Source organism: Stegostoma tigrinum, chromosome 3 (assembly GCF_030684315.1).
Source record: "Stegostoma tigrinum isolate sSteTig4 chromosome 3, sSteTig4.hap1, whole genome shotgun sequence".
In the NCBI taxonomy this organism is placed as follows: domain Eukaryota; kingdom Metazoa; phylum Chordata; class Chondrichthyes; order Orectolobiformes; family Stegostomatidae; genus Stegostoma; species Stegostoma tigrinum.
In genome coordinates this window covers 112638054-112650927 of record NC_081356.1, presented here as the reverse complement: position 1 = coordinate 112650927, position 12874 = coordinate 112638054, and the positions used below count along the sequence as shown (strand labels likewise).

The 12874-nt window shown below is 45.3% G+C and overlaps 1 protein-coding gene across 1 annotated transcript in view; it reads right to left on the bottom strand.

Moving 5' to 3' along the window:
* Nucleotides 1-12237, bottom strand: part of LOC132209500 (ufm1-specific protease 2-like) — a 32899-nt gene extending 20662 nt beyond the window's left edge. Inside the window, exons 1-2 of the mRNA XM_059645015.1 lie at nucleotides 12220-12237; nucleotides 10052-10130 (exon numbers count right to left, since the gene is read on the bottom strand). Coding sequence (XP_059500998.1) covers nucleotides 10052-10130; nucleotides 12220-12237 — 97 coding nt within the window. The remainder of the gene's footprint in view (nucleotides 1-10051; nucleotides 10131-12219) is intronic.
* Between the last annotated feature and the right edge of the window lie 637 nt (nucleotides 12238-12874).

Sequence of the window (12874 nt, the reverse complement as noted above, 5' to 3'; positions counted from 1 at the left end):
TTTAGAGTTAAAAGATATTGCAGCAAGTGTGCATTCGTTCTGAAGTCTCAGGGAAAATCAGGGACAAACGTTTCAATGCACCAATGTTCTTTATCTTCAAGAAGAGATACTTCTGCAGATATCCTGTACACAATAACAAAGAAAACAAGAGTTGGACAGGACCATATGGTCCTTTGAGCCTGCTTCGCCATTCAATAAGATCAGGCTGACCATGGGCTTCCAATCCACTTTCCAGCTTACTCCCCGTATCTCTTCAATCCCTGAGAAACTGATAATTTGTCTATCCAGGTCTTAATTCAACAATGGAGAGTCCACAATCCTCTGGGGAACAGAATTCCAAACATTCACTTACCCTTTCTGAGAGGTAATTTGTTGCTATCTCATTCTAAATCCAAGGACTGTATCTTAGTATTTTAGTTTCCTGACCAGCAGAAATAATCTTTCAATAATATTACCCCATTAAGCAGCTTCAGAATTTTGAATGTTTTAATGACATTACCTCTCATTCTACTGAACTCCAGAGAATATAAAACAAAGAACTGCAGACGCTGGAGATCTGAAACAGAAAGAGAAATTGCTGGAGAATCTCAACAGGTCTGGCTGCGTCTGTGGGAAGAAAACAGAGTTAATGTTTTGAATCTTGAAACTCTGCTTGCTTCTTATTGACTCTGTCAGACCTGTTCAGTTTCTGCAGTAATTTCTATTTTTGTTCTGAGAATATTACCCAGTTTGCTCAACCTCTCATCATAGGATAGTCCATTGGACTAATTTAGTGAATATTTACTGAAGTATCTCCAATGCAGGTATATATTTTCTACACTGTCCTTCAGATCAGGTCTCACCAAAAACCTTGTTCAATATGAACAAGACATCTTTATTTTCTGCACAGTAAGTCCAAAAAAAATACAGCAGCACAGAGGGATCTGGATATTTTCGTGAATGAAACTCAAAAAGTTAGCATTAAGTTGCAGCAAATAATTAAGCAATGAAATAGAATCTTTGGCCTTTATTACTAGGGGTTCAGAGTTTACAAAAAGTGAAATCTTGTAATAATTGTATATGGTGTTGGTGCGACTGTGCCTGGAGTACTGTGTACAGCTCTGATTCCCAAATTTGTAAAAGGATATACTAGCATGGGAGGTTGTTCAAAACAGAGTCACTAGGCTGATACTAGGATAAAGAGGCTGATCTATCAAGAATGGGTAAACTAGTTAGGCCTTTACTCAGAGTTGAGAAGAATGAAGGATGATTTTATTAAAACATACAAAATTCTGAGGGGGTTTGACAAAGTAGACGTTGAGAAGATTTTTCTGCTTGTGGGAGAGACTCAAACTAGAGGACATAGTTACAGAATAAGGGGACACTCATTTAAAAATGAGAGAAGAAACTTCTTCATCCAGAGGGTAGTGAATGCCTGGAATGCTCTACCCCAAGACTTGTGAAGGCTAGATCACTGCAAGTATTTAAAGAATCATAATGTCACACAGCACGGAAACAGACCCTTCGGTCCAATTTGTCCATGCTGACGAAGTTTCCCAAATTAAACCAGTCCACTTGCTTGCATATGGCCCATATCCCTCCAAATCTTTCATAATCATGTACTTATCAAAATGTCTTTGAAATGTTGTTACTGTATCTGCATCTATCATTTCCTCTGGCAGTTCATTCCCATCTGTACCTATGCCCCCTGCACCTAAGATAGCGCTGAGAGGCGACACTGCAAACTTTTCACTATACTCATTCAAGTGCACGTGTCAATAAAGGCTATTCTATTCTGTTCTATGTGAAAAAAGTTGCTCCTAAGACACCTTTCAAATCTTTCTCTTCTCAACTTAAAATGTTAGCACCTAGTTTTGACCTACCTCACCCCGGGGTTAAGACCTTTGCTATTCACATTATTTAAGGCCCTAGTGATTTTATAAACCCCTATAAGGTCACCTCCAACCTTCTCCAGACCGTTGAAAAGTGTCCCTGCCTGTTATTACTCACACCGTTCGCTCCCTGCACCATCCTGGTAAATCTTTCCTGAACCCTCTCCAGTTTGATAATATTCTTCCTAAAGCAGGGTGACCAAACTATGCTTGCTTGGTACTTCAAAAGTGGCCTCACCAATGCTCTGCACAACCTCAACATGCTGTTTGAACTTCTAAGCTCAAAGATCGAAGCAATGAAAACAAGTGTGTTAAATACCTTCTTAACCACCCTGTCTACCTGTGATGCAACCTTCAAAGAACTATGCATTTGAAACTCGAAGTCTCTCTGTTTGTCAACATTACCCAGGGCCCTATTGTCAACTGTACAAGTCCTATCCTTATTTGAAGTACCAAAATGCGTCACCTCATTTTTATCCAAATTAAACTCTATCTGGCACTCCTTAGCCCTTTGGCCTAATTGTCCAAGTTTCCTTTGTAATCTTAGATAACCTTCTTCACTGTCGACTGTATCACCAATTTTGGTGTCATCCATAAATTTATTAACCACGCCTCCTAACTTCTCATCCAAATCGTTGACATAAATTACAAATAAAAGAGGAAGCATCAATCCCTATGGAACAGCTGGTCACAGGCCTCCAGTCCAAAAAAAACCCTTCACCACAATCCTCTGATTCTTCTATTAAGCCAATTTTACATTGAATTGGCAAGGTCTCCCTGAATCCCGGATGATCTAACTTTACTCATCAGTCTACCATGTGGAACCTTGTCAAAGGCTTTATATAGATAACATCTACCAATCTTCCGTATATCAATCTTTTTAGTTACGTCCTTAAAAACTCAGTCAAGCTTTTGAGACATGATTTTCCATGCACAAAGCTGACAATCCCTAAATCCTGAGATAATAAAATGTGAGGCTGGATGAACACAGCAGGCCAAGCAGCATATCAGGAGCACAAAAGCTGACGTTTCGGGCCTGGACCCTTCATCAGAGAGGGGGATGGGGAGAGGGAACTGGAATAAATAGGGAGAGAGGGGGAGGCGGACCGAAGATGGAGAGTAAAGAAGATAGGTAGAGAGAGTATATGTGGGGAGGTAGGGAGGGGATAGGTCAGTCCAGGGAAGACGGACAGGACAAGGAGGTGGGATGATGTTAGTAGGTGGATGGGGCTGCGGCTTGGGGTGGGAGGAAGGGATGGGTGAGAGGAAGAACAGGTTAGGGAGGCAGAGACAGGTTGCACTGGTTTTGGGATGCAGTGCGTGGGGGGGGAGAGCTGGGCTGGTTGTGTGGTGCAGTGGGGGGAGGGGACGAACTGGGCTGGTTTAGGGAGGCAGTAGGGGAAGGGGAGATTTTGAAACTGGTGAAGTCCACATTGATACCATATGGCTGCAGGGTTCCCAGGCGGAATATGAGTTGCTGTTCCTGCAACCTTCGGGTGGCATCATTGTGGCAGTGCAGGAGGCCCATGATGGACATGTCACTTAGAGAATGGGAGGGGGAGTGGAAATGGTTTGCGACTGGGAGGTGCAGATGTTTGTTGCGAACCGAGCGGAGGTGTTCTGCAAAGCGGTCCCCAAGCCTCCGCTTGGTTTCCCCAATGTAGAGGAAGCCGCACCGGGTACAGTGGATGCAGTATACCACATTGGCAGATGTGCAGGTGAACCTCTGCTTAATGTGGAATGTCGTCTTGGGGACTGGGATAGGGGTGAGGGAGGAGGTGTGGGGGCAAGTGTAGCATTTCCTGCGGTTGCAGGGGAAGGTGCCGGGTGTGGTGGGGTTGGACGGCAGTGTGGAGCGAACAAGGGAGTCACGGAGAGAGTGGTCTCTCCGGAAAGCAGACAGGGGTGGGGATGGAAAAATGTCTTGGGTGGTGGGGTCGGATTGTAAATGGCGAAAGTGTCGGAGGATGATGCGTTGTATCCAGAGGTTGGTAGGGTGGTGTGTGAGAACGAGGGGGATCCTCTTAGGGCAGTTGTGGCGGGGGCGGGGTGTGAGGGATGTGTTGCGGGAAATACGGGAGACGCGGTCAAGGGCGTTCTCGATCACTGTGGGTGGAAAGTTGCGGTCCTTAAAGAACTTGGACATCTGGGATGTGCGGGAGTGGAATGTCTTATCGTGGGAGCAGATGCGGCGGAGGCGGAGGAATTGGGAATAGGGGATGGAATTTTTGCAGGAGGGTGGGTGGGAGGAGGTGTATTCTAGGTAGCTGTGGGAGTTGGTGGGCTTGAAATGGACATCAGTTACAAGCTGGTTGCCTGAGATGGAGACTGAGAGGTCCAGGAAGGTGAGGGATGTGCTGGAGATGGCCCAGGTGAACTGAAGGTTGGGGTGGAAGGTGTTGGTGAAGTGGATGAACTGTTCGAGCTCCTCTGGGGAGCAAGAGGCGGCGCCGGTACAGTCATCAATGTACCGGAGGATGAGGTGGGGTTTGGGGTCTGTGTAGGTGCGGAAGAGGGACTGTTCCACGTAACCTACAAAGAGGCAGGCATAGCTGGGGCCCATGCGGGTGCCCATGGCCACCCCCTTAGTCTGTAGGAAGTGGGAAGAGTCAAAAGAGAAGTTGTTGAGGGTGAGGACGAGTTCAGCTAGGCGGATGAGAGTGTCGGTGGAGGGGGACTGGTCGGGCCTGCCGGACAGGAAGAAGCGGAGGGCCTTGAGGCCATCTGCATGCGGAATGCAGGTGTATAGGGACTGGACGTCCATGGCGAATATGAGGTGTTGGGGGCCAGGGAATTGGAAGTCCTGGAGGAGGTGGAGGGCGTGGGTGGTGTCACGGACGTAGGTGGGGAGTTCCTGGACCAAAGGGGAGAAAATGGAGTCCAGATAGGTGGAGATGAGTTCGGTGGGGCAGGAGCAGGCTGAGACGATGGGTCGACTAGGGCAGGCAGGTTTGTGGATTTTGGGAAGGAGATAGAATCGGACCGTGCGGGGTTGGGGAACAATGAGGATGGAGGCTGTGGGTGGGAGGTCCCCTGAGGTGATGAGGTCGTGAATGGTGTTGGAGATGATCCTGTCTCTCAGAATTCCCTCCAACATACTTAGCCACCAGTGATGTCACAGGTTTATAGCTCCCAGGCTTCTCCTTATAGCCTTTCTTCAATAAAGGGACAACACTAGCTTCTTGCAGTCCTCCAGCACCTCATCTGTGGCTATAGATGATACAAATATCTCTGTTTGGGACCCTGCAATCTCTCCCTAACTTCTCACAATGTCGTCAGATACATTTGCTCAGGTCCCAGAGATTTATCCACCTTTATGTTTTTTAAGACCTTTAGCACTTCCTCTTCTGTAATGTGGACTGTTTTCAAGACACCAACATTTATTTTCCCGAGTTCATTAGCCTCCATTGCTTTCTCCACCGTAAAAACTGACATTTTAGGGCCTGCCCCATCTCTTGTGGTTCCACACGTAGATAATCACAGAGGAGGTTGTTAGTTTTGTGAAATATCGGGGAGTTGAAGGCTATGCTGAGCTGGCTTCAAAGACGAGTTGAGGACTGGAGTAGATCAGCCATGATCTTGTTGATTAAGGCTTAAGGGGCTGAATGGCCTCGTCTTGCTCCTATTTCTTATGTCCTTATGGACTCCAATCATCTTACAAAGAGCACATGCTGCGTGCCTTCCAAATTGGTTGATTTACTTTCATACTAACTTTCTGTGTTGATCACACAAACACACTTAAGTCTCTTCGAACATTGACATACACATGTTTCACGTCTTTTAAAAATATTCAGTCTTTCTATTCCTTTAATCACAGTGAATAACTTTGTACTTACCTTTACTATGTACCAGCTGCCATCTTGTTGCCCACAAACACTCAACCTGCTATATCTTTTTGTGTCTTTCCCCACAGCTTGCCTTTTGACCGAACTTTGTGATCTCAAAAAAGTCAGATACATTACTCTCTGTTTCTTCATCTAAGTCATTTCTAAAAAAAAATTGTTCAGGGCTTTGCTAGCTTGGTCAGTACACATTTTTCATCTGTACTTGCCCTTGAACTTCGTGGCTTGCTTTAGAAGGAACTTAAAAGTCAACCACATTGCTATGGGTCTTTGATCACATTTAGGGCATGTCAGGTAAGGAGAACAGATTCCATTCCCTAAAAGGACATCTGTGAACCATATGAATTCTTATGACAACTGACAATCATTCGACCAGCTTTCAATTGCAATTTTTAAAATATACATGTAGGAATCTCCATGTGGGAATCTATTGGTACATTGTTTGGCTTTGAACATCTATTTGCTACCTAGCAATGCAGATCTGGTTGGATTTTCACATGGAGGGTGTGGAGCCAGGTATAGGCTGGGGTCATCTTTTGCCAGAGGCAGGCTGGTTCTGGGACTGCCCAGTGAAAAGGCCTACCTCCTCCTGTAGGAATATTGGCCCAATTCTAGACACCAGTGTCAGTCATGCCCCACCCTCATGATTTGCACCCTGTTTCCCCCATCTCAAACATCCTTACACTTACTCCTTATACTACCACAAACGTACTCACTCAGTATCCATTATAGTTAGAAGTTATAGAAATAAAGTTCAAAAATAGCATTTGGAAGTCTTTGAAACATTTGTTAAATCTGTCAGAGCAAGCAAACATTGCTTGAACAGTTGTTAAAAAAACACTATACTCCAAAATATCAATCAGTCACACATGACAATATACATTTCTTTTATATCTGATTGAACATTAGAAGCCAGCAAAAAACAGTGTAAATTGTAATATTCTGGGAAATTGGTGGTTGTTATTGGTGCATATGTCAGTTATTTCCTCATAAAAAGAGCTGGCCTTGTGAGGTTTTCTGTAGAACTGACACGGAGAACAGTTGAAGGGTTACTGAAAACAGTCAGTTATCAGAGACGGACAGAAACGGGAACAGCAGAAAGGGCTCTGTGCAGGAAAAATGCTGCTTTTAGCTGTGCTGTTGAGAAAGCAGATGAAGATCACTGGTGCTGTGTAGTTGGGGCTCAAGAAGAAACTCCAGAAGCTGCTTGGTAACTTCATGCATTTAGGGCTCAGTCTCGAAATTGGTTCAGAGATAGGGACATTACCACTACAACAGCAAAGTCCTCATGTCCATTGCTACTGCAGCAAGCTTCATGTACTTCAGGTATTCTGTCATAGTGAGGCAGGTCTATTCATTATCATATTTTGAATAAAACTCCTATAATGCAAATTGGAGCCTGGTATCAATTTAACTGTTGAAGGCTTGCCTTCCCAGAGCTCAGTAGCAAAGTGGAGGTGGGAGCTTTAAGAGTTTTTTTTTAAATAGAATTTCTTGTGGATCAGGATGAACAGTTCAACATTTGCCTGCTAACCTCTCCAGACAGTTTTCAGCAACCCTTTGATTATTAAACCACCTGCCTACTTCTTGTTGATGGTACATGTGAGTGTTTCTTAGTGTTTGCATTGCCAGTTGGTTTCCCCCAGGTTCCCCTGTGTGGCCCCTGTAAATGTTCGGGACATTATTTCTATCTGTTTGTTTAGTTAAGCACCATTAACCAACCACTAACTAAGCACTGTTTCTACCAGTGTTCTTGCATAAATGGGTTTGATGATCATTGCTCCTGCTCAATTTCTGAACTGTTCTGATTTTGCTGGAAGAATATTCCTGATTTTTTTGGGCTTTCTTAAGTAGATCTTGAATTGTCATTTATAATGATGCACTGGCCTGCATATTGGCCCAAATCAGGCAAAAATGATGAAATCAGAAGTCAGAGATAGTAAGAACTGCAGATGCTGGAGTCAGCGATAACAGTGTGGGGCTGGAGGCACACAGCAGGTCAGGCAGCATCAGAGGAGCGAAGGAAAGTTGAAGTTTCAGGTTGGGACCCTTCTACAACTTTCCTGCTCCTCTGATGCTTCCTGGTCTGCTGTGATCCTTCAGCTTCACACTGAGTTGTCTATGAAATGAGAAGTGACCAGTTTATGTGAGAATATATAAGGATGAGAATTGGTCATGAAATGGAGCAAATTGAAGTACCTGCCTCGGGCTGGTGGACTAAGTTGAGCTGTTTTCTTTGCGAACACAGATGTATGTGCTGTCTTCCTGCTTATTGTAACTAATATCTAAAATGAAAGAGACTTAACCATTGATAGTAGAGTTGAAATCCAATGATATTTTCAGATCAAGGGGACATCTTACAGATCTTATGTGTACTGCTACACCCTCAATAGCAGAGCCACCAATAGACAAACTGAAAAGTGTTAAAAGACCTCTGAAGAAGGGTCCTAACCTATATTATGATCTCAACTCTCGAGAGCAAACTGCTGATTGACACGATGTATGTATTCAGTATTTTCTGTTGAAGAGTTCATTGTGTTGTTTGCAGCAAATCTAGGTGAGTTGAAATACTTTAGGGATGACCTTGATGGATCAAATAGGTATTTCTTGTCTTTGCAGCTTTCTTATTCTTTTGTGAACTAGGAGGCTGATGAATTCCCAAGCTGCCCTGACCTGTCTCCAATGGCACTGATCCAGAGCTTTGTCAATAAAAATTCAGGACAATAAGGCAATTAGGTGCAACTAAAACTATTTGAGGGGTCTTGTGACTCGGTGATAGTCAGGAAAGGTCTGTGTTCATCATCATTAACAGAGCTTGCTGGAGAAACTCAGCAGGCCTTGCAGCATCTGTGGAGAGAAAACAGATTAACGTTTTGGATCCAGCGACACTTCTTCAGAATTGATTGCAACCAGGCAAAGCTTGATACATATGATGAAGGTTGGATAGAGGGAAGGGGGAGGGGTAAACAATGGATGGAGATAGAGCCCAGAGAGCGACAGAACAGTGGGTTGTGCAGGGTTAGGGTCTATGAGTTTGGAGGCAGTGGAGGATGGGGACATCAACACACAAAATGAGATTAGTGACCCTTGTGAATACAATAGCCTGGTGTTCAATGGTTGGGTCATGGTCTGGGGAAGATAGGAGGATATATCCGAGAGCTAGCGCTCAGCCTCTGCAATGAAGAGGCTGGTATGCTAAATAGCAATAGCACCACCTTTGTCAGCAAGATAACGAAATGCAAGGCTGGATGAACACAGCAGGCCCAGCAGCATCTCAGGAGCACAAAAGCTGACGTTTTGGGCCTAGACCCTTCATCAGATGAAGGGTCTAGGCCCAAAACGTCAGCTTTTGTGCTCCTGAGATGCTGCTGGGCCTGCTGTGTTCATCCAGCCTCGCATTTCGTTATCTTGGATTCTCCAGCATCTGCAGTTCCCATTATCACATTTGTCAGCAAGCTTGATTACAAAGTCAGGATTGGATCAGAGAGCATAGAGTGCAGTCAGTTCAGAGGGAGATAGGTTGGAATGGACAAGGCGGAGCAGAAATGAGGTGAACAATGTCACATTGGGGCAGTTCTTGATAAACAAGTTGAGTGCAGGTAAAAGGGCAGAGGAAGGGGTCCAGGTGGAGGGAGTGTTGGAGGCGGGTGAAGGGATCTGTGGGATGGGTAGAGGATTCTTGTCCAAAGATATGGGCACGGAGTTGAGGGAAGTAGAGTTCAATATCATGTCATGCCTGAAATTCAGTAAGGTGGGAACACAGAGGGATAAAACTGAGACCCTTGCTGAGGACAGAACCTTTAGCATCAGAGAAAGGGAGGTCAGGAGGGATGGTAAATACACAATAGGAGGTTGGGTTAGGAGAAGGAATGAGCGAAGGGGAGGAGAGGAAAGTTCCATGGGGGTGCGTGTTCAAGTTTCATCTAAATGTGTCATAATTTGTCCATTCAGGTTAATTAAAAATGAATGGAAACTATTTGCAAATAATAGCAGTAGAATTTTCATATGATTATCATTGAACAAAGAGATTGCTGATATGTCTCTCAGTTAGAAAGGACTCATGTTACAAATGACATTTCACAAAGGGCAACTATTTTTTAACACACAACATGTAAGCTAAATGCATTGAAACATAGCTAACCTGAAGACACAGGATTTCCCCAGAACATCAAAAAGGCTAAGGTAAAATAGTAAACTTCTCTTATAGGGCTTTAACACACAAGTCATTATTACTGAAGCAGTAATATTGATTCTAATTATAAATTGATAGATAAAATGTTGGTAATGTACCTGGTCAACATAAATATCAAAAATGTACCCCGGAAATAATTTACTCACCATCTGTTTTATTAATGACTCCTTCCAACTGAACTCCCCCTTTTATTCGAAACAACAAATCCTCAGTGTCAAGTGGTAACTGAAACAAATTGATTGAAATAAAGTAAGCTGTCTTTCTGAGTAATCTATTTTAACTGCTGTGCATCTTGCTCTGTTTTTTCCCCACTCATTCTTGAGATGTGACATCTATTGTTTGCCCCTTTTTTTCATTCTTTGATGGGAACTGAGTATCAATCATAGAATCAACATTTGTACCCATTCCTAATTTCCTCGAGAAGGTGGTGTTGAATGGCTGTCTTAAACAGTTGCTGTTCATCTGGTGCAGGTACACCCACAGGACTACAAAGGAGGATGTTCTGTGATGTTGATGTCATAACACTGAAGTATTGACGATGTTGTTCCAAATCAGGATGGTGTGTGGCTTGCAGGGGAACTGGCATTTGCTGGTGTTGTCCCATAAACCCACTGCCCCGATCCTTCTAGGTGGTACAGGTCACAGAATTGGAATGCGCTTTTGTCCGAGTGTTGGTGGATCACTGCAATGCATCTTATATTTACAAACCTGACTGCCCTGGTTGACCCATTGTCTCCGGCTGCTCCAGCCCAACTGAATGTATCTCCACTTATCTCGACACCATTTTCTCCCCCTTTGTCCAGGAACTCCCTACCTAAGTCCGTGGCACCATCCACACCATCCACTTCCTCCAGAACTTCCAATTCCCCGGTCTCCAACACCTCATCTTTACCATAGACGTCCAGTCCCTATACACCTGCATTCCCCATGCAGATGACCTAAACGCCCTCCACTTCTTCCTGTCCTGCAGGCCCAACAAGCCCCCCTCTACTGACACCCTCATCTGCCTAGCCAAACTCCTCCCAACTCAATTCCTCCCACTTCCTACACACAAAGGGGGTGGCCATGGGTGCCCACACTGGCCCAAGTTATGCCTGCCTCTTTGCAGGTTGCGTGGAACAATCCCTCTTCCGAAGCTACACTGGCCCTATACCCCACCTCTTTCTCTGTTATATTGATGACTGTATTGGTGCCACCTCGTGCTCCCATGAAGAGCTCGAACAGTTCATCCACTTCACTAACACCTTCCACTTCAACCTTACGTTCACCTGCACCATCTCCGATGCCTCTCTCTCCTGCCTGAGCCTCTTTGTTTCCATCTCTGGCAACCACCTGGAAACCGATATCCATGTCAAACCTACTGACTCCCACAGCTACCTAGCATACATCTATTCTCACTCACATTACTGCAAAAATGCCATCCCCTATTCCCAAATCCTTCGCCTCCGCTGCATCTATTCCCAAGATGAAGCATTCCAGTCCCGGACGATATCCTCGTTTTTCAAGGACCGCAACTTGCCCTCCACAGTGGTTGTAAACGTCCTCAACCGTGTCTCCCACATTTCCTGCAACTCATCCCTCACACCCCGTCCCCGTAATAACAACCAAAACAGAATTCCCTCGTCCTCACGTACCACCTCACCAACCTCTGGATCCAATGCATCATCCTCAAGCACTTCTGCCATCCGCAATCTACCCCAACTGCCAAAGATATTTTTCCCTCCCCACCCTAATCTGCTTTCCAGAGGGAATACTCTCTCTCCGTGACTCCCTTGTCCACTCCACACAGCCCTCCAGCCCCGCCTCACCCGGCACTTTTCCCTGCACCTGCAGGAAGTGCCACACCTGCCCCTACACGTCCTCCCTCAACCCCATCCCAGGCCCCAAGATGATCTTCCACATCAAACAGGTCTTCACCTGCATATCTGTTAATGTGGTGTACTGTATTCACTGTTCCTGATGTGGTCTCCTCCACATTGGGAAACCAAGCAGAGGCTTGGGGGCTGCTTTGTGGAACACCTATGTTCAGTTCATGACAAATGACTACACCTTCCAGTCGCAAACCATTTCCACTCCCCCTCCCACTCCTTATTCGACATGTCCATCCTGGGCCTCCCGCAGCGCCACAACGAAGCCAACCGAAGGTTGCAGGAACAGCAACTCATATTCCGCTTGGGAGCCCTGCAGTCCAATGGTATCAATGTGGACTTCACAAGCTTCAAAATCTTCCCTCCCCCTACCGCATCCCAAAACCAACCCAGCTCGTCCCCGCTTCCCTAACCTGTCCTTCCTCTCACCCATCCCCTCCTCCTACCTTAAGCTGTACTGCCATCTTCTACCTACCAGCCTCATCCCGTTCTCTTGACCTGTCCGTCCCCCCCGGACCGACCTGTGCCGTCCCTAATTGCTCACTTTTACTCTCCTTTACTGGCTCCATCTCCGCCTCTTTAACCTGTCTGTCTCCTCTCCACCTCTCTGCTCCCTTATCCATCTTCCATCCACCTCCCCCTTTCTACCTATTTATTTCAAAATCCCCTTCCCTTCCCCCATTTCTGAAGAAGGGTCTAGACCCGAAATATCAACTTTCCTGCTCCTCTGATCCTGCTTGTCCTGCCATGTTCATCCAGCTGGACAACTTGCTATCTCGTATTTCGAATTCACTGCTTCCATTGTGCGTTGAAGGAGGCGGAATGTTTAACTTGGTGCATGGATACTGGTTGAGCAGTTTTCTTGGTCTTGGATAGTGTTGATCTTCTTGAGTGTTGCTCAATTCATGTTCACACAGGTAAGTGGCCAGTATTGCATCACACTCCTGACTTGTACCTTGTAGATGGTAGATAGGCCCTGCGGAGTTAGGAGGTGAGTTATTTACTACAGAAATCCCAGCCTGTGAACCTGAAGCCACTGCATGGCTGCTTTAGATCAGTTTCTGTTTTTCAATGATAACTCTTAGGATATTGATAATAAAC